The 24,782-nt window shown below is 34.6% G+C and overlaps 1 protein-coding gene across 1 annotated transcript in view; it reads right to left on the reverse strand.

The window, feature by feature from the left end:
• Positions 1 to 24,782, reverse strand: part of LOC128548763 (uncharacterized) — a 111,127-nt gene that overhangs the window by 16,731 nt on the left and 69,614 nt on the right. Inside the window, exons 8-9 of the mRNA XM_053524195.1 lie at positions 16,185 to 16,263; positions 15,513 to 15,667 (exon numbers count right to left, since the gene is read on the reverse strand). Of these exons, the coding sequence (XP_053380170.1) occupies positions 15,513 to 15,667; positions 16,185 to 16,263 (234 nt within the window). The remainder of the gene's footprint in view (positions 1 to 15,512; positions 15,668 to 16,184; positions 16,264 to 24,782) is intronic.

Raw genomic sequence — 24,782 nt, forward strand, 5'->3', positions numbered from 1 at the left:
CAATTCCTGAATGTGATTCATGCGCGATATCTATCATTTTTGGTTTATTTCTCAGGTATTACAACGCGTGTGCCTCGTAATAAAATAGTATTGAAGTCGATACGAACCATGGTTAACTCATCTCGAAACCGGAAAAAGCAGTAATATTTTTTTCTACGTATTTTTTATCCCAGTTGTTTGCATTGACATATTACATTACTTTCAGCAGTAATTTGTCAGCACAAGTTGCAGATGCTATTTCTTGTAATTTTATGGCTTTCGGTACCGCAGTTTCTGTTACGAAACAATCATAGCTCTCTGCGAAACTTGATTGAATACATTCCATGTCAGTGTTTCTAAAGGATGACGCGACATGTAGTCAGCGGGATTTGAACTGCCTTTTTCGTACTACGCGTGAAAATCGTATTCAACGATAATAATACTCATAATTTAAGTGGTTGGTTTTCTTTTGGGTTATTTAATACTAGTATTGCGTCTAACGGCTTGTTATCTGTAATAAGCTTGAAAGACTTTCCGAAGAGAATAGAGTTCAAAATGCTCGATTCCGACGACAATACCGAAAGCTTCGCGTTCAGTTTGTCTTTTTAGCTGTTCCACTGGTGTTAAAGCTCTACTCGAATATGTGATGATTTTATTTCTTGGTTATTATTTTATCGCAATAAGCCACCGTATCATTTGTAAGAGCTAGTTTCAGTTGTTGAATTGCACTTTCTTGCGATTCTAGCCATTCAACTTTGACATCTTTTTGAGTTAATTTTATTAATGGTTCTGTAATTGTAGATTAATCAGGTATAATCCTGGTGAACATAGTTCGTCATCCCAAGAAAGGACCGTACTTCGGACACGTCTGTTGGTCTTGTAGCCATTTTAGCTGCATTGACTTCTGCAGGATCCGCTGATATGCCTTTGTCAGAAATGTGTATCCGTAAATTTTGATCTGGTTTGCTTTGAACACACATTTTTGTGCGCCCCTAATGAGTGGTGGGGCATAAAGATTTGGTCTTGTCCGTGCGTCTGACCGTGCGTGCGTGCGTGCGTGCGTCCGTCTGTCCGAAGTTTGTGACGCGCCTAGCTGAAAGGGTATTTGATATAAATTGATGAAACCTTACATGAGTCTTTATCATGATGTGAACTTGCGCACCTTTTATGTTTTGGGTTTGTTGGTATTTAGGTAGGATTTGAAAGAATTTATGTAGAAGAAGAAGAATGTACAGCTTAATACGTTCTATTTTATATTACATTTTAATTCTAGCATGACTACTTTCTATATATTTTATTCACTAAAGTGTGTTTTGGTGAAACGAAAACTCCCTAGAAAGAATTTAAATGTGTTTCCATTTATTTGTATACTGTCTGTTCATGTTGATAGAATGAGTAATTATTAAAATAAAGATGACTGCTACTTACTTGTAATTACTTAACTGATTTGTTACATACTCAAATCTAAAATCAGGCAGTACTAAGTAACCTAAAACAAACTTTGCATCTTTCTCTTTACTTCATGAATAGATGTTACAAGAAAAAAAGACAATTTTAAACACCAGATTCTTTGATCTTAAATATGTACTTAAACCTTTCAAATGCAAAAGAGGAAACATCATCAAGTAAATGAAGCTTTGTACAATAACGCCTTCCCGACGTCTTTAAGTAGTTTAGTACTAACACTTTCGAGGATGCATACAGATTTGCAACTGTGTTCGTCGGTTCAAAAAGTTGTCCACCGAGCTACAAGGCCATTGCTAGTTGAAGTTTAATTTGATAAGCGGAATATAGCAATGAAGGTAATGCTTACCACAAAACTCTGTGTTAAATAGTTTTAAAAACTTAAAAGTTTTGCCCGAACGATTAAATTTAAAGAAACTACATGTAATGAGGGAAACTGCTGAACACGAGAACCGTTACTTATTCTATAATAATATTTGAATGTTCTCAAATTTTGTACTTATTTTTTTTTTAAATTTTTGATCATTTGATAATTGCGACGTCTAAAAGGAATTTAAAGAAAGTAAGTGAGGAAGTACAGGGTATAGGAACTAATCTCTAATTAGTTTTGAATTATCTCCCTTAATGTACTTGAATTCGGATCTTCTAGTAACTTTAAAAGTCATAAAGGAAATGTGAAAAAAATGTGTTATAATATAGATGGCAAAAAGACATCTATTGAATAAATAATAATAAGGCTCCCTACAATGATAGATAGCAAATAAGATGAATTACAAAGTTCAAGAACTTCAACCTTAGCCTGAATAGTTTTCAAATTATTACCGCATTATTATCGCCCTGTGTATATGAAATATGAAAGCTTCCTTTTAGTGGTGGGAGAATACCCCACTGCAGGTGCCCCTCAGCGAATTGACCCATTATCTAAATTGTTTCGTGGTAGCCAAATGAAATTTAATGCTAAACAGTCGGTGTGCGAGCGTACGTGCGTGTGTGTGCTTGTTTTGGGGGTGGGGTGAAGAATAACATGTTTCAAGTATTAGACTCATCATTAGCAATATTCAAAATACTCAAAACTTATTGATATGTACAAAGAGAAATGTATCTAGACACAAACACTTCCTTTAAATGAGTAATTTTCAGTCCGCTAAAGTCCATATCTAGCCCAATCAAGACCCATCACTTTCGAAATTCAGCAAATCGAGCCAATACACAATACGTGCAGATGTTTAATGACGGCTTACTTTTTAATATTATTCATACACACACAAAATTAATGTTTACGTATACCTTATAATGTGATTTCACAGTTATGTGGAAAGGTGGATTGTAAACTTGTAGTAGGAAACATGTTTAAACTATATAAACCCATTTATTATATTAAGTAAAAAACAAAAAGTTCGGTTGGTCATTACCAGATATTTCATCCTTGTGTTCATTTCCTTACAGTTGAATAAAACAAATACGTTCAAAAAACCAGTAGAAATCGTGTAATAATTATACTAAAAAGAAACCGAAAACAAATTAAAAATTTAGTGCCGTCAGCTGGGTTCGAACTCACGACCACATAGATACTAAACAAACGCTGTATCCACTGCACCACAGAAACCTGCTGTTTCAAATACTTTGCAATACATTTACATAACATAACTAACGATTTAAAGGGACGTTTTCAATGGAAAGTAAATAGCCACCAGTCGTATTTATCCGTGGTTTAGCGGAAGCTTCCGAACACGACGATAAAATCGCCCCCTGCTGGCATAGTGAGATATGGATATTATAGTAACCTCATTATGATTAGTGCTATGCTGCATTCTGTGCTCTTAAACGTTGGAGAATAAACTGTTCATGCGTACGAGTGCACACACTCATTCCGTCCAGGAACCACTTCTATTCATATCATCAGTACATATACAACAAAGACACATGGAGAAAGAACATATGCGTTTAACACAATCCAATACACCGAATGTAGCATGCCACATTGCAGCATGACCGAAAGCAAGGTAAATATCATAGACATAGCCGAAGAAGGCCCGATGTAACCATACGGGTAGCAATATGAATATCGTAGACAAATGGACAGGGAACGATGTAACCATGCGGGTAGCAATATGAAAATCGTAGACAAATGGACAAGGCCCGATGTAACCATACGGGTAGCAATATGAATATCGTAGACAAATGGACAATGAACGATGTAACCATACGGGTAGCAATATGAAAATCGTAGACAAATGGAGAAGGAACGATGTAACCATACGGATAGCAATATGAATATCGTAGACAAATGGACAGGGAACGATGTAACCATACGGGTAGCAATATGAATATCGTAGACAAATGGGCAGGGAACGATGTAACCATACGGATAGCAATATGAATATCGTAGACAAATGGACACGGCCCGATGTAACCATACGGATAGCAATATGAATATCGTAGACAAATGGACAAGGAACGATGTAACCATACGGGTAACAATATCAATATCGTAGACAAATGGACAAGGAACGATGTAACCATACAGGTAGCAATATGAAAATCGTAGACAAATGGAGAAGGAACGATGTAACCATACGGTAGCAATATGAATATCGCAGACAAATGGACAGGGAACGATGTAACCATACAGATAGCAATATGAATATCGTAGACAAATGGACAGGGAACGATGTAACCATACGGGTAGCAATATGAATATCGTAGACAAATGGACAAGGAACGATGTAACCATACGGATAGCAATATGAATATCGTAGACAAATGGACAAGGAACGATGTAACCGCTATGAATATAGTAGACAAATGGACAAGGAACGATGTGACCATACGGGTAGCAATATAAATATCGTAGACAAATGGACTAGGAAAGATGTAACCATACGGATAGCAGTATGAATATCGTAGACAAATGGACAGTGGACGATGTAACCATACGGGTAGCAATATGAATATCGTAGACAAATGGACAAGGCCCGATGTAACCATACGGGTAGCAATATGAATATCGTAGATAAATGGCCAAGGCCCGATGTAACCATACGGATAGCAATATGAATATCGTAGACAAATGGACAAGGAACGAAGTAACCATACGGGTAGCAATATGAATATCGTAGACAAATGGACAGGGAACGATGTAACCATACAGATAGCAATATGAATATCATAGACAAATGGACAAGGAACGATGTAACCATACGGGTAGCAATATGAATATCGTAGACAAATTGACAGGGAGCGATGTAACCATACGGATAGCAATAAGAATATCGTAGACAAATGGACAAGGAACGATGTAACCATACGGGTAGCAATATGAATATCGTAGACAAATGGACAAGGTCCGATGTATCCATACGGATAGCAATATGAATATCGTAGACAAATGGACAGGGAACGATGTAACCATACGCATATCAGTTAGAAATATGGGCATGTAAGAACGACGTACTTTCAGTTGTCAAAATGTTGACGTCAGTTTGTCCGATAGTGGCTTGCATGTGTCACAAAGCAATATGCAATTTTCCTCTAACACTGTTCCATTACGTTAGCACTGAAAACTACAAGTACCATAGCGTAGGTATACAGTATATCTTTTTTGATAATTTGATCGATACAGTTATCAGTATAAAAACAAATATATTCTTACTCACCTTTGCCTTTACCTGTGTGAAATAAGAATACAATTGTTTATTTTATGTTGATAATATGAACTGATGATGTACGTTTTTATACTACAGTATAAAATGGCACAATTGTAAAATTAGATTCAACACAACGCGACAGTTGCACTTCTTGAAGCTGATATTAAATTCAGAATTAACAAACATTTATTTTGTTCGTTTAAGGAAGTAGTATACCTAACATTTGTAAGTGCGCATGCTCAACCGGAAGCTAACGTGACGATGGCAACAACGTTAACGACAAACTAAATGTGTTTGCATATCTATTCTTCTAAAAGCAATTTATTTACCTGTATGCGGTCTGATGCTTGATGGTTAATAATGCTACAGTAATGAATAAATTACCGCAGAAACGCTACAAAACATTGTTGCCTTAAAATGACGTCATCGACGTAATGATGTGACGTTAACGGACAAAGTTAAAAGCTTGTATCTTGAAAGTACGTGATTTTAAGCATTTTTTTATTTTAACTATGTTTAACTCATTAACACCTGCAGCCATACCGCCGCTTAATTACTGGTATCAATTTTCCGATACATTCCGGAGCCACTTATCGATTTATCTGCTTTGTATGCCTGTGGATTTTCACTGATAATCAATAATCGATAAGATCTAGGCCTCCTTTGATCAAAATTAGGGACAAACATCTGTTTATAAACGATGAATAAAACTGAAATTTTCACAGCTGATACTACGATTCATGATCTAATCAATAATTTAAAATTTACTATTATTTTGATTTGCAAAATTGTTTTACAGGCCGACTGAAGTAACATGAATATGGAAAACTGCAATATTCAAGAAAGATTGGACATAGAAAAACTGCCATTACTTGATTATTTTATATTTATTCAAATATCATTTATTGCTAAACGTTAAAGCAAATGACATTATGAAAGAACAAAATTATTCTTTATTTAATAAAATTAAAAATACTGAATAAAAAAGAAAGATTCTTCGGTATAATGGAATGAGAAGATAAAACAGGCAATACCTACAAATAACTTTCTAATTCCGATATTTTGTAATGAGTATATTAAAAAAAAATATATGCTTAAACAATAAATATTTTGATTGTTTCGATCGCTTCCGGGTTTTATAAATCTTCAGAGTAAAATATTTTCATTGGTTGACTTTGACAGCAGTCCAATCGTTGGTACTCTTACAGACGTAAAATCACGCCACGCGGCATGCAGTACTATCAAGCGGATAGCGCATTATGCGATCCTCGGCATACACGCCTGTTATCTTTTGACGGATAAATACGACATGCGGTACTCGATAAGCGTTAAAATGAACGCATAAATGCGATCTGCGTCCTTAATGAGTTAAACAGCCATTTTTTCCGAAATATTTTTACGAGTCTTTCGCTCTGAATAATGATCAATATTTTGCGGCTTTTAAGTAGTTATATTGAAATGTTATGCGGAATGTAAGAAAGTTGATAATGGTTACTTATGTTATTCGGAATAAAGTTGGGTGAAAGGTTTCTTATTACGGCCATTTTCAAATAAAAATCGGGCAGTTTGATTTGTAATACCAATTTTCCGTTGCCATTGATAATTTGGCACTTACATACTAAAACTGTGCTCTAAGATTGTTCATAGTTCAGTACAAATAGTGACTTCTTGAATTGAATTAATAATATTATGGGAACAAATCCCGTTACAAATATATCAAAATGTAAAATTCAAAGGCGTTGACACTATTCTATTAAAGGAACACATCTTCAGTTTTTTTTATCTGTATTTCAACACTATTCATGAGAATAATTATTGCAAGCACAATATTTGTTTCTATAAAAATGCCAGACAAAGAGTACGTACCGCTGTAAGTAGTTTAAGCTTTGAAATTTGTTTAAATCAATGCAAATAACAAACATTTTGCTTACTTAAGAAATCAAATGTATTGAAGCTGCATTAAACGAGAAAGAAAAATTTATATGACATTTTTCTACGAAATTACGATAAAAAGCAAGATATCAGATATATTAAACATCTCTGCTGCCATGGTTACTTTTAACATAAAGATAAATGGGGTACCATGTAAAGTGTTTGGTATTCTGCTAATTACATTACCCAGATATTGCATGTTTGTCATTAACAGAATGACACTGAAGGCATCGAAAAACCTGTTTTCATACAAAATTTTTAAAAATGAGAGAAAGTGCGTTACCATGGAAACCCGAACCCTGCGACATATACATATTATGCTTATTTTTGAAAGCTACCGCGCATACAAGTAAAAATTTCAACTACGCAGACTTCTGCGAATAACAGTAAAACCGAAATAAACTGAAAAGTGATAAATATTAGTATTTCCTCATTCTTTCAATATCAATAGCTTTCATGTACTTCAAATCTTGATCAAAATTGCACTTATGGATTTACGAGCTTTTTTCTTTCAGGATAATCCGCCATGTTGAAAAAATGTTTCTTCGAATATTGCTTTCTAACAAAAGTTTTGCCAAAAATTAATGCTAAATAATTAAAATACGGCTAATAATGTACCATTTAAGCAAACAGATTCTACTTTTTGCGATAAAAAAATGTCACCCTTATTTTTGACTGAAATTTGCCTTAAATTGACGTAAGATTTACAACGGGGTAGGGGTAGGTAATTTCAAATATCTATTTAAGTAGATCCGGTTTGGTCTTGATAATTTCCTGACTGATACATATAATGATAAGCAATAGTTGAAATAAAAGTTTTGAAGATAGCACTTTATATTATCTAGAAAATATAAATTAAAGCAAAAAGAAAAGAATTATAAAAATTCACCAATTTTTAACAGTTTTTTCTTAATAAATATCTTAGATGCACGGTGACCTCTACCTTTTTTCTTTCAATTTTGAAGCATTTTAGTGTGTCATTAAAGCTGCAAAATATGTTGAAAATCATAACATCAGAATTTTTTTGGAAGATCTCTTATTATGTTTTTCCATTGAAAATAGTGAGTGGGGTAATTATGTCAACATGTAAAAATGAAAGAGATTTCTTATTTCCACAGACATTTTCCGTAACATAAAAGCACTAACTGACTACAGCAATGAAAAACAGTACACTTTAAGATCTAAACAAAACCTTTATCTCAGAAAAGTGAAGCGTGGCAGTTTCTGCCTAAAATAGTGACTTGTGGTGCTCTTTTGAACCAAATTTATTCAAAACAGAAAAACAAATTGGAAAAATGTACAATTTGTCAGAATGTCATTGCTTTAGCTTACAAATAATGTGTGTGTGTGTGTGTATGTTCGGGTTTAACGTTTTCTTTCAACAATTTTTCAGTCATTTAAGGTAATATGCGCCACCTAACGAAAGTCAACGGACCGTTATGAAATTTTGCCGAATCAAAATTGACGATATTTCCGATTGACTGGTATTTTTTTCATTTTTCTGTTATTCTCCATTTTGCTGCTGTAAATCTTCAAACATGGCCACTAACGTCATTTTTTCAGCAGAGCGCAAAATGACGAACTTGACTGGTTTTTCGAGTATCGTTTTTATATACAACTAAAAAACGGCAAAAATCCTTTATTTTCAAGTTTATATTAAAATTATCTCTTCAGTGATATATAATATGTCATGTTTATTTCAACGTCACATCAGAAGTAAGCGATTTATGAACGCAAAATACGTAAAACTGACGTTGAGTTTCACCCGAAATTTCGCGTAAAAACGCCTATATCTTAAAAACTGTGAGATAGTTTTTTGAATAAATTTCAACAGAAGTACAAAATTTCAATTGCTATCGATTCCTTAAAAGAAAAATGGGGGTCACCGATTTAGATTTCGCTATATTTACCGTTGCGCTTCCCCTACCCCCAGTAAAAATAACGACGTTTTCATACTTATTTCGTAAATTTCCATTAATTCAAATTCAGTGTCTTCTTCTGTTGGTGGATATAATGAAATAATATCAGTTTCTGCTGTTGGATATAATGAAATGATATCACAATAATGATAAAATGAAGACGTTTTTTTGTTTATTAAATTTTTCAAACATGAATGCTTTCTAGAAAATGTTCTATACATGACAAACAGACATGTTTTATTACAGACAATTTTGCCTAAGTGCCTGTGCACTCTATATAGTATTTCGAAGAGTGCGCAGTTAATGATTCCATCTTTACATAGAAACAGTTTACAGAAATTTAGATTACGCATACAGGACTCTAATGAGGAGAGAAAGGAATTTGTCCCATAAGTTTATTTAGGGTGTTAAGAATCACATGTACCTCCAAGACGTCCACACTGCAAAGTTTCGCTCGTGGTACTTTTGATTAATGTTTAGTACTTTAACAAATTACTTGTTTTGTTTATATATCCCGGTAAACAAATGTTACAAACAACACCGAGGATAGTATGCGCCTGATATCAGAAGACGCAGGTTCATACATGTGCTATATATCCCGACAAAATTATAAACGTCTGCTGGAAATTAAGCAGTAAATTGAATAAAATGCTCACAAAACGTGAGCACGGCTTTATATATTACCCTATTTTATAATTCAATTTTATACTACAGTCATGTTTTACAAAGTCTCCATTTTATTTTCTGGCCACATTTGGTTAATTAAACTATCTACCGTGCACATGCTTTCAATGCCTTTAAAATGAGACATTAAAAATTGTGGCATTTGTATGGTTTGAACCTACGTCTCCTGATATCAGACGCAAACTTTCATCGGTGTAGTCAATCTAGATGACGATCTTAACATTTGAGCCAAGCCATGAGAAAACCAACCAAGTGCGTTTGCTTTTGCGACCAGCATGGACCCAGACCAGCCTGCGCATCCACGCATTCTGGTCATGGTTCATGCTGTTCGCTAACAGTTTCTCTGATTGCAATAGGCTTTGAAAGCGAACAGCATGGATCCTGACCAGACAGACTGCGCGGATGCGCATGCTGGTCGCAAAGCCACTATGTTGGTTTTCTCATGGCGCGGCTCATTTATGTTTTGACGTTTAAGTGACAGATATTGAACAGTCACTGTAGTAGCATGAATGACAAAGCAACTAAAATATATAAAAGAATGTGTAAGAACAAAGAATCAGTCTTTATATTTCCAAACTGCACTTTTAGCCCCGATAATCTATTGTTTTAATAGAACCTACGTAAAACCTGCATTCATGTATCGAAATAATTGCATTTTTATTAAGACCGCACCGTCTTCTGCGTTTTCTTATAAACCATTTTATCTTGTTTACCTCACACGAACCGGCAAACTGAACTTCCGGCGGGATAGTTCGAACTTGTACCTGTTTCCTCTCCAGAAAACGGTTTGTGCACACAAGTCACGTGCAGAATTATTTTCTAGAACGGTTCCTTTTGTCCCTATCATGCGTTCGACAGAATACCAAAGTAAGATAAAAATACACTGACATGGAAATATCCAGTACTGGCATGAAGCATACCTGCGTGAAAATAAATTTAAAAGTTAACGAAGTCTAAGATGAACACCAAAATATCCGGTAATAGAATCTCTTTAAGATTGACTACAAACATTTTGCTTAGAACTTTAACATTTGATGTGCTTCACTTTTCTGCTAAGGTTTTAGCGTTTTGACAAATGTTTTTAATTTTATTAAATTTAAACAAAGTTTGCTTAAGAATTGAAGCTGCAACTACAAATAAAAATCAGCGTATTCTAGGTGAATACAACTTTCGGCTGAAATGCACTTTACCGATACGTATATCCTGTTTCAATAAAAAGGACTCTTTGTGTTTCTGTGTCATGTATAGGCGAGCAATTTCCTGAAATTATTCATTTATTTCAATAATTTCATTTAATCATATCTTCTTTTTATCATTACTGGAATTTAATAGCATTATATCCACTAACAGAAACAGAAACGGAATTAAAATTTATGAAAATTTACGAAATATGTATAAAAACGTTGTTATATTTTACTGGGGGTAGGGGTAGCGCCACGGTAAATAGAGCGAAATCTAAAACAGTGACCCCCATTTTTCTTTTACGGAATCGATAGCGATTGAAATTTTGCAAGCTTGCTCAAATTCATTTAAAAAACTATCTGACAGTTTCTGAAATATAGGCGTCTTCACGCAAAATTCTGGGTAAAGCTCGACGTCAGTTTTGCGTGTTTTGCGTTCATAAATCGTTTGTCTCTGACGTGACGTCGAAATAAACATGACATATTATATATCATTGGAGTGATAATTTTAATATAAACTTGAAAATAAAGAATTTTTGCCGTATTTTAGTTGTATATAAAAACGATAATCGAAAAACTAGTCAAGTACGTCATTTTGCGCTCTGCTGAAAAAATGACGTTAGTGGTCATGTTTGAAGATTTACAGCAGCAAAATGGAGAATAACAGAAAAAATGAAAAAAATACCAGTCAGTCGGAAATATCGTCAATTTTGATTCGGCAAAATTTCATAACGGTCCGTTTACTTTCGTTAGGTGGCGCATATTACCTTAAACGACGGTGTCTACTTGTAGCAGTGAGCACAATGCCCAACTTTATAGTGCTGCCTCATTGGAATATCACACCGTAGACACGTGACATGATACCCAACCCAGTCACATTATACTGAAACCGGGCCGACCAGTCCTAGCACTACCCTCTTAATGCTGAGCGCCAAGCGAGGAAGCTGCTTGTGCCATTTTTTACGTCTTTGGTATGACGCGGCCGGGGATCGAACCCATGACCTCCCGCGCTCAAATCGGACGCTCAACCTCTAGGCAACCGGGGCGGTAGCTCTCAAATAAGGTCAAGTGGTCAGGATCAAGGTCAACATATGTAAGTACTGAACATTGTTTCGAAAACAATTGCAAAACTGTACACAAAGTCAAAATTCCATCACTGTACATTTCATAACATGAAAGTAGGTCAAGGTTAAGGTCAATGGTATCCAAAGTAGTTATTGAAATCTGTCTGAACAAAAGTGTACAAATAGTCACAATTTCAATACTGTACCATTATTTAGAGGAATCCGGTAAATAAGTCAAGGTCAATGATTACACCTTATCACTGTCACTTCTAAGACAGGACAGTAGTCAGTAGGTCAATGTTATTCAAGGTGAATTCTGTTCGTTGCCCATGATGAACACCAAATATCAAAGCTTTGTGCAGTGCAGTGTTAGACAAAAAATGTCCATAACCAAGTCTATTTAAACAATGTGCCTCCCGCGCCGGGGCCGTTTTTAAACCCGGGGAATAATTTCAACAATCTTGGTAAAAGACTACGATACGATGTTACATATCAAATATAAAAGCCCTAGACAAGGTGGTTTTGTACAAGAAGATCTTCAAACTTTACCCTATATAAGTCCATACAAACCATGTGACTCCAGGGCGGGGCCATATTTGACCCTAATGATATCATTTGAATAACTTTGTTAGAGGCCCACTAGATGATGCTAAATATCAAATATCAAAGTCCTAGGCCCTGTGGTTTTGGCCAAGAAGCTTTTCAAAGTTTTTCGCTACATATGTCAATATAAACCATGTGACCACCAGGGTTGTGCCATGTTTGACCCTAGGGAGATAATTTAAAAATTCTCGGTAAAGGACCACTAGATTATGCTACATACCAAATATCAAAGCCCTAGGCCTGTGGTTTTGTACAAGAAGATTTTATAGGTGCTTCCCTATATAAGTCAATTAAATTATGTAACCCCAGGGCGAGACCATATTTGACCATAGGGGATGATTTGAAAATTCTTGGTAGAGGACCACTAGATGATGCAACATACCAGACATCAAAGCCCTAAGACTTGTGGTTTGGACAAGAAGGTTTTTAAAGTATTTCCTTTCGGTTACAATAGTAACCAGAGATCTTAATGGAATTCATTTAACGGACAATCACTGACAACAATAGCTCACCCTTGAGCACTTTGTGCTCAGGTGAGCTTATAACAGGCAATTTATTAACGATCAGTTACAGTAAGTATTGTAATAGTTGATAATTGATACCCTTTTACATGCAAGATAATGTAACTTTCCAGTAGGCATTTTGACCAATGGCATTATTTAGTTATGTTATATACCCTTTACAATGACTTTTGGCATATATTTGTGACATTTGAGTAGCATCCGCATGATGAAAGCGATTGTATAAGTGAAATGAAAGATATTATCTTAACGAGGAATCAGAAAATATTTGTTTAAAATATTCTCTCCATAAATATATATAAAGCACCGAAACGAAACATTTAAAACCTTATACGGCATGTCATTTTCACTGAAAAAAAGTCAAAGGTGAACTTCAACAGTATCTGTAAATAAAACCCATATGTAGGTAAATATCATATTTAGATTAACTGAACGTTCCTTTTCTGTAACATAAAAGCATTACTAAAATTACTATTTTAATTTACCAAAATATACTGCAAAAAATAGCTAAAGCGCCAATTATTTGCCTATATCTTCAAAATTGCTTTACGTACTTCCTTGAATCTTAGCTCACACACAGAACAACATGTCTTTGATGAAATGTCGAAATTTCAACAAGATCTAAGCATGTCGTCAGATAAATGCATTTATTTTACAACTGAAACACATTTTTAACAATTCATGCTAGCGAACTAGCGAAAAAACGTATTTTGGGAAGAAAAACAATAACGTTGTTGTCTTACCGTATCTAAAATGATTATTAATTATTTTTGTCATATTTAACCATTTTCTAAAGACAAAATCATTATGAACACCTCCATTTTCTGATAAATGGTATTCACTCGTTTTCTAAAAACACAGCTTTTGTGTCTATTTTGTGACATTTTACAAAGAGGTGAGGTAGTGAAATGAATAGAATTATATGTTTTAGTCATTTAATATTTTTTGAAATTTTATCAAGTTATTAAAAGTACTAAAGTTCTAAAGGTATATGTATTCACGGTGATTGTTAAGATATTGAAAAAATTGCAAATGGCGTGTTAGCTGTTATGTTCATATACCTTGTAACGTTTAATCCTTATATATGACCACATAATGCGTTTTTGAGTGCGAGTCTATCATTTATTAACTGGATACAAGCCTATGGTCTATTTAAACCTATAAATGTAAATCAAATCAAGTGTAATGTAAACTTATTGATGAATCATTGCATTAGTACAGCAAAATTATGTGAAAATGTCAGTTTGAACAAATGACCTGTTGATCTCTATACTTTACATATAAATGTAATATATTTTGGGAGACAGTGCCAAAAAAAGCGGGGATGTCGAAACTTTAATATACCTTACTTTGTTCAGAGGCAAACACCACCAGTCTATATGGCTGTATATAGTTTGATTTTTTTTTTTTTTGGAAAAAAATAAGTATATTTTTGTTTAAGGGTGCGTGAAATGGACTACGAAGATAAAAAATGCATGGAATAGAAAATTAAAAACAAATACTTGTGGGTGTAATTTTGGCGAATTTTATTGTTTATTTTCTAGTGTAAGCGAAGGAAGTTAAGACAATGTATATTGTGAAACTGGGGACTGTGCAATATAACACTGCACTCAGGATAAGTAACAACCGAACAACCATTTATGGCAAGTATTTCAGTATTGCAACTTGTCTGAAAATATCTTGTTGTACACTTATCAGTATTTACAAATCCGATCTAACATCGTGGTGTGTTATGATACTGGAAGAATGACCTTTGTCCAATGTGCAAATGGAGCTCGTGTTGTATTTCATGTAAGTACATAATCTGTGGCATGTATTTGCAAAAGAAAGGGAAATCAACATAAAAATCGATAACAAACTCGTGAAGCACCATTTCTTCGAAATCCAAACTTTTCATACAATTAGCACTTTTTCTTAAAATCGTTATCGAACTTTATTCATGTCTAATCGAGGCTTTTTTCAACTATTTTTGTTGAAGCGTTGTTATGCAACAATCCCAATTAACTTTTCACTGCTTTAAATGTGACAAGCACCAACTATTGAATCGGAACATGTTCAAATATGCAACAGAAAATCACATTTTCGCTTTTCGTCAGGCGTGTTTCGCGTATTCGATAGGTAAATTCACAGGAATCCTATTAATGTGATTTAAAAGTCGCGTCAAACAATCAGAATCATAGTCTGCAGAAGTTTTCATAAACGGAGTCAAAAAACATACTTTAGAAAGGAAAAAGATGGGACTTTAAAAGGTCTCCGACATAATCGACAATTCGAGACAAGCGAGTTCGAGATATCAAAGTATTTTTATTTGCAACGGTATTAAATTATTACATAATAATATCTAAATGTAATGACGTTATTAGGCATGCATCGGCACATATGCACTTGTTCTTTATCGGCATAATATTGCACCACTAAACTCAACCATTATTTCCGTTTCAGAACTCGTGCATTTCTCTTGATACAAAACAAAGAAACTAAACTTTAATAATCCTTAGAATAAAATGTTATTTCTTACCCAACAATGAATCATTGTTGCCTTCAATTTGTGACATACACACAAACCATTCAGCTATTTCCCTGTTACAATGTTCAGATTCCCAGGTATCCTCTTCATTGTACATAAAGTTTGTTCGGGTGCAATGATTGCCTTCTTTGGGATGTCCTTGTCTCCTGAAGCAAATAGTTTGACATTGGCTATATACTTGTAAACACGCTGATGATTAGAAATCATGCAGAATTTTTAAATGGTATTAATGCTGAAGACGATTCTTGAATGACTAGCGTTTGAGGTTTCTTTACAAATTTGAAGAAGTATTTCCGGTTATGAGATATAAAATGAGACAATGTAAATATATTAATTCTTTTAATGATTTTTCTAATTACCACATATCGTCAAGGATTCATATAGCTAGAATAGTTATTCCGAGGTATTGTTCCTCCATAAAACGACGCGTTAATATAGATAGGTCATACTTCTTGAAATAATTGCTGTATATATATATATATATATATATATATATATATATATATACAATTTCCTAAGCCGACATCATGTTTTAATCACGCTCTGATGCCAGTGTCGAATTTTACGAACATCTACCTCACTATTTTTGCACTTAGTAGAAGAGCTGATGCTTCGAATCACATGTTTCGTATAGAAAAACTTTGAGAATACCATCTAACATACCAAGCAGAGAATATAACCGGCGAAGTATTTTCCCAGATGTATTTCTTCTTTCCCTTTTTATCGTTGTAATATCTCAGGCCTGAATCAAAATGTATCAGTATCAAGCGACAAGAGTAAACTTTAGTAAGTTTGAAAATATCATTATCTTGAAGTTACCGCCAACGAAGAATATTATAAAAGCCTTAACTAATAATGCAACACAATATTTAATGTGTTCAAATTAACATCAGTATCTATTTAGGAATATATGTATACTATTCATGCACATTAGCAATCCATACAACACAAACTTTCAAAGTATTTACAATTTTGCCATACAAGTATGTCAAGCCGCTCAATTTTAAGCCGCTCAATAAAAATTAGAAAAAAGTAAATACACCTTCAAACTGAATGTTATATTGCAACTACATTTATATACCCAGCACGTTAATGTATGTGTTAAGGACTCAACGAGCGACTGAGGTTTCACAAGTATACTTTGAAGGTGTATGACCGAATCGTGAATATATAATTACGTTCAGAATTTTCACACCTCAGATGTGTTTTGAATAAACACCTTAACCTACGCGTATCCTAACAAATATGAAGTTGCAACCTTTTTAATATCCTGAAAGGAAAAGCGTTTAGTTTAATATTGTGATTGTTTTGTTATGTGGGACATTGTTTCCGATTGTTGCGGACATACGGGCCTCTAAGTATCTATACTAGAAAGACAGATTATTGCATCATCTTTCTGTAAATTTTTGAGACATTGAGATAAATTTCAGATTTCACGTTTAGATTCCCGTGCATGATTTTCTACATTTGATAGCTTAGATGTCCATGTAAATGTCATCAAATTCGGTTCAGTAATAATGAAGTTATTAATAAAATCTGTAAAAAGATCCTTTTTGAAGCAAAGAATGCAACCAAGAAGATTAATACAGACTCAGTTTGATTGAATCTGTTCACGAGAGGTAATGAAATGTGCAACACCTCTCACGCAACCTAGCACCAGCTTAAGCCGAACTTACACATATGTTGAATGGCCTCCATGATCCCAAAGAACCAGAAAATATAACAAACCTGAATCCAACTACGGGGAGACTTTTTACAGCCGCCACACGGCACTTATAGATTGCTGTTGTGATAGTTAATAAAATCTGTAAAAAGATCTTTTGGAATCAAAGAATGCAACCAAGAAGAATAATAGCAGACTCGGTTTGATTGATTCTGTTCATTAGAGGTAATGAAATGTGCAACACCTCTCACGCCCACTAGCCCCGGCTTAAGCGGAACTCTATTACATATATGTTGAATGGACTCCATGATCCCAAAGGACCAGAAATTATAACAACACTGAATCCAAGTACGAGGAGACTTTTTACAGCCGCCACACCATTTAAGTTTGGAACAACTTTCAATACATATTTGATACCTAATACAATTGAAACATCCTAGAATCCTCTTTCGAAATAAATAATTTAAAATAGTTAGAAAGTTTTATTAAATTAGCCTGACAACTCACAACAAGATAATTGCTTGCCGAAAAGTAAACCTTTTTACAAAATTATTTAGAATAAACAAAACTTTAAAAAACAAAGCCGCAATTAAAAAATAATACAAAATCTAACAAAAAAACTTCTTACCTCGATCGTGCAAAAACAATTTCTGCATAGAATAATCTAGAGTGACATTCTGTCAGTCGGCAATGTGGTGTGCGCTTGTCAGTTTGTTTTAGTTTTGTTTTTTGTCCTGCCAAAATACTGATTTTTGCACGTGAATCACGACAGAGCCGTGAAATTGACTATTCACCCGCGAAAATAAATTTTACAATTTAAGGCCAATTACTGTGGTTTAGGGAAAAAAATATAAATTGCTGAAGTTCCAAAATTGATAACTTCCTTATTACTGAATCGAATTTTATGAAATTTGCATGGACATCTAATTTATCAAATGCAAAAACATCATGCATGTAATTCTAAACGTGAAATCTGACATTTACCTCAATAACCCAAACATTTACAGAAAGATGACGCAATAACCTGTCTTTCTTTTGTAGATGATTTGAGGCCTGCATGTCAGTTTGTGACAAATTAACTTATGTTAAAATATATGAACGCTATAATTCGTGTAAGATAACATGAATTGTTTCCGCATAGTCAATGCCAATGTCAGATAACGCCGTACCAAATACGATCTATGTAAAGTGTTCCTATCATTTTTTCAAAACCTACCTATCAGGCAGAAAAAAACCCCAAAGTGTTGGTAAAACACCAGATTTAAGTTACGTATCTACGAGACCTTGCACAAAAAATAATAATATGTTTGATAAAATGACATAAAATACAAACCACTAATTAACAACACATCAAACATTAATGAAGTAAATTCCTAGAATCATAATAAAACCTGTTTCAGCTTTTTCAATAAAGCATTTTTCTGACATTTTCTAAATTATTTACACTCTTTAAAACTATACCTGAGTTTTAACAACATATGTATTTTAAGCAAAGAAATTTAGTACTTTTTAAAGTAAAATTTACATCAGATATAAGTAGTACTTTATAAATGAAACCACACGAATCTGAAAACAACCTTAAATGTCTGTTTAATTGTTTTAACAGTATCGGAAATGGTGCTTTTTCGTTCAAACAGCGTGTGCGTGTGTGTTCGGGTTTAACGTCTTTTTCAACAATTTTTCAGTCATATAAACGACGGTGTCTACTTGAAGCAGTGAGCACAATGCCCAACTTTATAGTGCTGCCTCACTAGAATATCACGCCGTAGACACGTGGCATGATACCCCACCCAGTCACATTATACTGACACCGGGCTGACCAGTCCTAGCACTATCCCCTTAATGCTGAGCGCCACGCGAGGAAGCTGCTAGTACAAATGTACCATTTTTTACGTCTTTGGTATGACGCGACCGGGGATCGAACCATCGACCTCCCGCACTCGAAGCGGACGCTCTCGTTCAAACAGCGGAAAACCTACCCACACGAGGACGCTAAACATATATTCCTTTTGGTTTGGCCTTTAAATGTTTTCTTATAAATAATCACACTTTCACTACAACTATAAATATTTTGGACATATTAAATATTAGAATTGTCATTTTATATTGACACATAAAAGTATGTGTTGCTGTTTGCAAAGAAAAATGTCGCCAGCTGATAAATATTCGACGCGATGAGCTAGATATCGTCGAAAGGGGCATGTAGGTTGAACATTTTGTGTGTTAGACAAGGAGCAGGTAAACTTCTGATTCACTGAAAGATGTGATGTAGTCAAACAAATGTAATGCAAGGTATCATATGTCCCGCATTATTTTATGATATGCAAATTAATGTTACCTTTGTAATTTGAAAACAGATACTGATTTACTAAAATACATGTATACATGTTTGTTAATGAACAGTGTACAGTGTTAAAGCGGTAAATACTTATTCATTTCAAATGTCATTTTGTTTAAACGCAATAACATTTCAAAGTTGCTGTATAAAATCAACGATATTCAAAATACTACCAGCAATATTACAAACGGTAAGGGTAGGTACGTACGTCACTCGCACCTGTTGTACTTTGATTTATACCACCAAACTCTGGTAGCTTGGCGTAATTTAAAGCTTAAAATTTATGTTTCTGACCTTCAGTTCTCCCTCATTTAGGCACGAGTTTGAGATTACCCCTGCACACTGAAGTTTCAGCATGTATAGTGAGGAAAATCAGTTTCGACTCATGAGACTCAGTATACTTGATAGTTAGTTTCAAGATTCTTAGATATATTTTACAAAATACGTTTACACCAGGAATTTCAATAACAATGTAACTCCATTCATATGCTTTACATTTTAATATAGTCTCATTTCATTTACTTTTCTATTCATTTTAGACAGTACTGCAACTTTATTTGTTTGTTTTGGATTTAAGGTTATATACTAATAGAAGAAATTGTTCTTTGTTTAATATAATATTCAGCTACTTCAGAACGATTTTGTTACAGTTTCTAGATTTTCACTCCGTCGTAGACCTATTTTCCACAAGATATCCATACATTTGCTTCAAGAAAACGAAAAGAAAAAGGGGTGTTGAATAGTATGCAGTGAAATGCAAGTCAACTGAAGTCAGGTACCCTCATATTGCCGCATTTCAGAAAGCGGTCCGCAGAATAAACACCCTACTTTCGTTTTCAAGTAAACAACTCGAAAATATGTGAATATTAGCATGAAAAGTGTCCTATTTTATTCAAAATTCATTACACGAGTGAAATAATGCCCATTTAGTCCCCGATTTACGCGCAAATGCGCGAGAAATGGAAAAATTAGGATCTATTTATTAGGGACTTCTTTCGACCACACCACGGAAGCACATTTTTGACCGAATTACTGTATTATAACCTTAACGCCGTTTTTCAACAGTATTTCAGTCATGTAACGGCGGACAGTTAACCTTACCAGTATTCCTGGATTCTGTACCAGTACAAACCTGTTCTCTGCAAGTAACTGCCAACTTCCCCACATGAATCAGAGGTAGAGGACTAATGATTTCGGACACAATATCGTTTATCAAATAGTCACGGAGAACATACGCCCCGCCCGAGGATCGAACTCGCGATCTGAGATCCGTAGACCAACGCTCTTACCTACTGAGCTAAGCGGGCGGGCTACTGCAACTTTAAGTTATTAAAATGATTAATATACATGTATAGTAAAAGGATAATAAAAATGTTTTCATCGAAATTCTCTAACACTTTTGTTTCTGTTTTGTTTATCTAATTAACGTTGACATTTGCTTCCATGACATGCACAAAGAGGTTCATCCTTTACTGGTTCGATATAAACTGGATTACAATGATAGGATTGTTATTTTCTACTGTTAATTTTGGAAATTAATTAAAGTACTAACCTCAAAGAGAAGAAGTAGAACGTTAATTTGTCCTTAAGAAGAGTCTCCAAAAGAGTTATTGTCAAAGCATCAATATAACATAATAATGAAAAACATTGCAACGCATGGTTAGATGACGAGATAGCATGTGCAAGTTACGCTGCAATAGGATAATTTTATCTATTTCATTTTATGGCACGATTTTATTTTAGTTGGTTGTTGACATTATCTACTAATTAACCACCAAAATCAGGCAACTTACCCACGAAAATTTAGGAATGCAATGGTGGCCTCTGATGCATTTTTGGGTCTGAATTGTGAGATTCGATTGATTGATATTCGACCTTCGTCTTTCGATATCTTTTTATGTAACAAAATGGTATTCTGTCGAAATATACAAAGAACGTGAGTCAATTTTTATTTTTAAACTTATATTTTCTAGCATGCAGTTATGTTGTGTTCAGTTCAGTAATTGTTGTGCGCATGTCTAACGGCAAATGCAAAAACATGTCGGCGGGGCGAAAACTCGAAAACACGACAAATTTAACACGAAAACACGATGTTTAGAGGGCGCTGATATGACACATTTATTTGTCGAGTTTTCGTGTTGGCGGGTATGAATATGTCGTATTGGCGCCCTTTGTTTTTCGTGCTGTCGGCGGGGCGAAAACACGAAATGACAGAAATCAGCCAACAACTACAACTACTAAATAGACTTAATAGGATGAAATGAACCCATGTGGTATCAAACAAATGGGTAGTTTTTTTCACATGAGAAACTTGTTAGACTTTATTCACCTTTGGTGGCTCGGGCCTCGAAGGTAAGGACCACTTTAAAGGCACTCGCTACAGTTTTTCCGGACGGATCGAAATATACCCCAACAACGTGCCAATTTGGTTGTGTTTCTAATCGATGTAGCTCACTACAGAGTTGGAGCGGTCTTCTGCGCATGCCCGGAAGTGATTATCTAATATCGCGTACGGCAAAAATTCGCAAATTATTATATGTTCGCATGCATTTAATGTAAAATATGTATAATATACTGACTAAATGTTAGGGTAAGTATCACCATGGTTACAAAATATATACATTTAAAGTACATTTAGTTCAAATTGCTTCAATCCGACATATACTGGAGTCTGTAATTTATACCGGCGCTCCAACTCTGCATTGAGTCACAGTTGTTTCTAATCCCGTACCGTGCCCATACCGTACATCCGTATTCGTAAACTATAGGTTTTGTTCGAAGAAAGGCGGAAACTTACATCGTTCTATGACATAAAAATGCTTCAGAAACACCTTAAAATCCAATCCGCTTATTAAGAAATCTGCCGTTTGATAATTTGATATATCTCTAAGTCATTTGCTCAAACACTGAAAGAGTACTTTGTACCAACCTGCGTTGTATAAATGCCCGCCACACCCCACCTCGTTGTTATTTGATTTAAGCGAAATCTAATATGGTGACCTATCAATTTTCTTTTTGTTTTAGATTAGATAGACATTATCAAAGGTATGTGCAGAGTTTGATTAAATTCTATTATGTGAAATTCGATAAAATAGCAGAAGTACCAACTTAAAATTGACAAAAATATGCAAAAATAGCCCTTGGGTCTGCTGAACAAGTATTCCTTTCTTTAAAAAATCATTTTCTTTTGATTTCTCTGAGCATGTTTCAAATAGATATATTGTTTTCCGTTATAAAAATGCTTAGATATCAAATTTATGCTGATTATTGTACTTTACTGAAATATATTTTAGGATTATAGAAATTTTGAAAAATGTTAAAAATAGCACCATATCTAGGGGCAAATTAAATTGAAACAAAGCTGGTGACCTAGTATTTTTATTTCATTTTTCAATACATCATAACATGATCTTTTAATACAAAACATTTCATCAAAATCTATTGAGAAAAAAATTACGAAACTGTAGCGAGCGTCCTTAACCACTCGGGCACAGATGCCTCTAAGGAGATAGGAGATTTCAGAGGAACAGATGCATATGTTTCGTACCAAATAGGAAACAGTTAATATACATATAAGATATTTACATTGCTGGAGATGGTTTTAATCTCATCTTGACTTTCCCTCGGATCAGGATTCTACAAATTGTATTATTTTTCTTCCGTGATAAGACATGCAACACTATTTACACGTCCTAATTGCAAGTGACTTACAACAACATTTGCAATCTATCACTGAATTACAAAGATCGATGTGTTAAGGTAGATCAACGTCACATACAGTGTCGAATCGACTATCACCCTAAAGGGTAGATCATGTGGTCTTCATCGTGGAGGCTTGTCACAGACAAACATCTGTTTGGAGACTATTGCATCGCTGCATGTCCCTCTGGTTTATCCTTCAGGGACCTAACCAAGAAGACAGCGACTTTTCAACAAGGTATTTAAAACAAAAACCCCTGGTTATTAGATTTGCAAATATTGCGTGGCGGGCGGATGACTTCTAATTATATTCGCATTAGAACTGTAGTTTGAACTGAGATATTGAAATGAAACTATATTTAACTTATACTAGCATATGCTAGTAGATTAAGGTTTGGATTGCATAAGGCTCTATGTAGCATTCATGGTTTCCGTTATCAAGATGCAGTGTCCATTCAATTACTCACCTTAGGATAAACTGTATGAAATGAAACTTAACACATATCAAAGTAATATCAATACCAAGGCTGAATTTCATATGAGATAGTGGGATCAAAGTCAATGTTACTAAAATAGACGAAAATACTATACGATCGATAAAACTGTTTGGATCGTTATACTGAGACTCTGCATATAGGTAGCAGGCATTGCATATTGGGTCAGTGAGGTCAAGGTCAATGTGACTTTTATTAAACACGAAATATCGGTAAAACCAATCGGTGTTCCCCGAACTTTGCATATTAAAAGAACAAAAGTGGAATTTACTGACTGGGCACATATAGTTTACTGCTGTTGAATGATCAAAGGGCAATATCTCACTGAAAACTAATTCCAACGGGAAACGAAGTAACAATGCGCAACTCCTCTTGTAAGTGAAGCATCCTATGAATATTTGCTAAATTTCAGGCGGTGGATGCTGAGAAATACTCCTGAATATGATGTCGCTATAGTTTACTAACGTTGAATAATCAAAGGGCAATAAATCTTTGAAAAATCGTCAAACCAAAACACAGAGATAATATGTGCATCTCCTCTTAGTAGTAAGGCTTCCTTTGAAGTATAGATAAATTCAAGCCAGTTGTTGCTGAGAAATACTCCAGACAAGAATTGTACTATAGCATACTATTGATGAAAAATCAAAGGGCAATAACTGGATGAAAAATCATCCTACCGAAACACGAAGACAATATGCGCATTCCTTGCAACAGTGAAGCTTCCTATAAAGTGTAACTAAATTCCAACCGGTGGTTGCTGAGAAATACTCCGGACAAGAATTGCACTGTAGTATACTACTGTTGAATGATTAGAGGGCAATAACTCGGTGAAAATCTATCCGACCGGAACATGAAGACAATCTCCTCTTAAAAGTGAAGTTTCCTTTAGAGATTGGCTAAGTTCCAACCAGTGGTTGCTAAAAAGTACTCCGGACTAGAAATACGGGACGGACGGACGAAGCGGCGACTATATGTTTCCCCTTCGGGGAGCATAAAAACGGTATCATTTCAATAATTCAAGTCAAAAAAATGTGAATGAAATGAAACTTTGCCTATAGGAAGTTTAT

This window comes from Mercenaria mercenaria, chromosome 15, assembly GCF_021730395.1.
Source record: "Mercenaria mercenaria strain notata chromosome 15, MADL_Memer_1, whole genome shotgun sequence".
Lineage (NCBI taxonomy): Eukaryota > Metazoa > Mollusca > Bivalvia > Venerida > Veneridae > Mercenaria > Mercenaria mercenaria.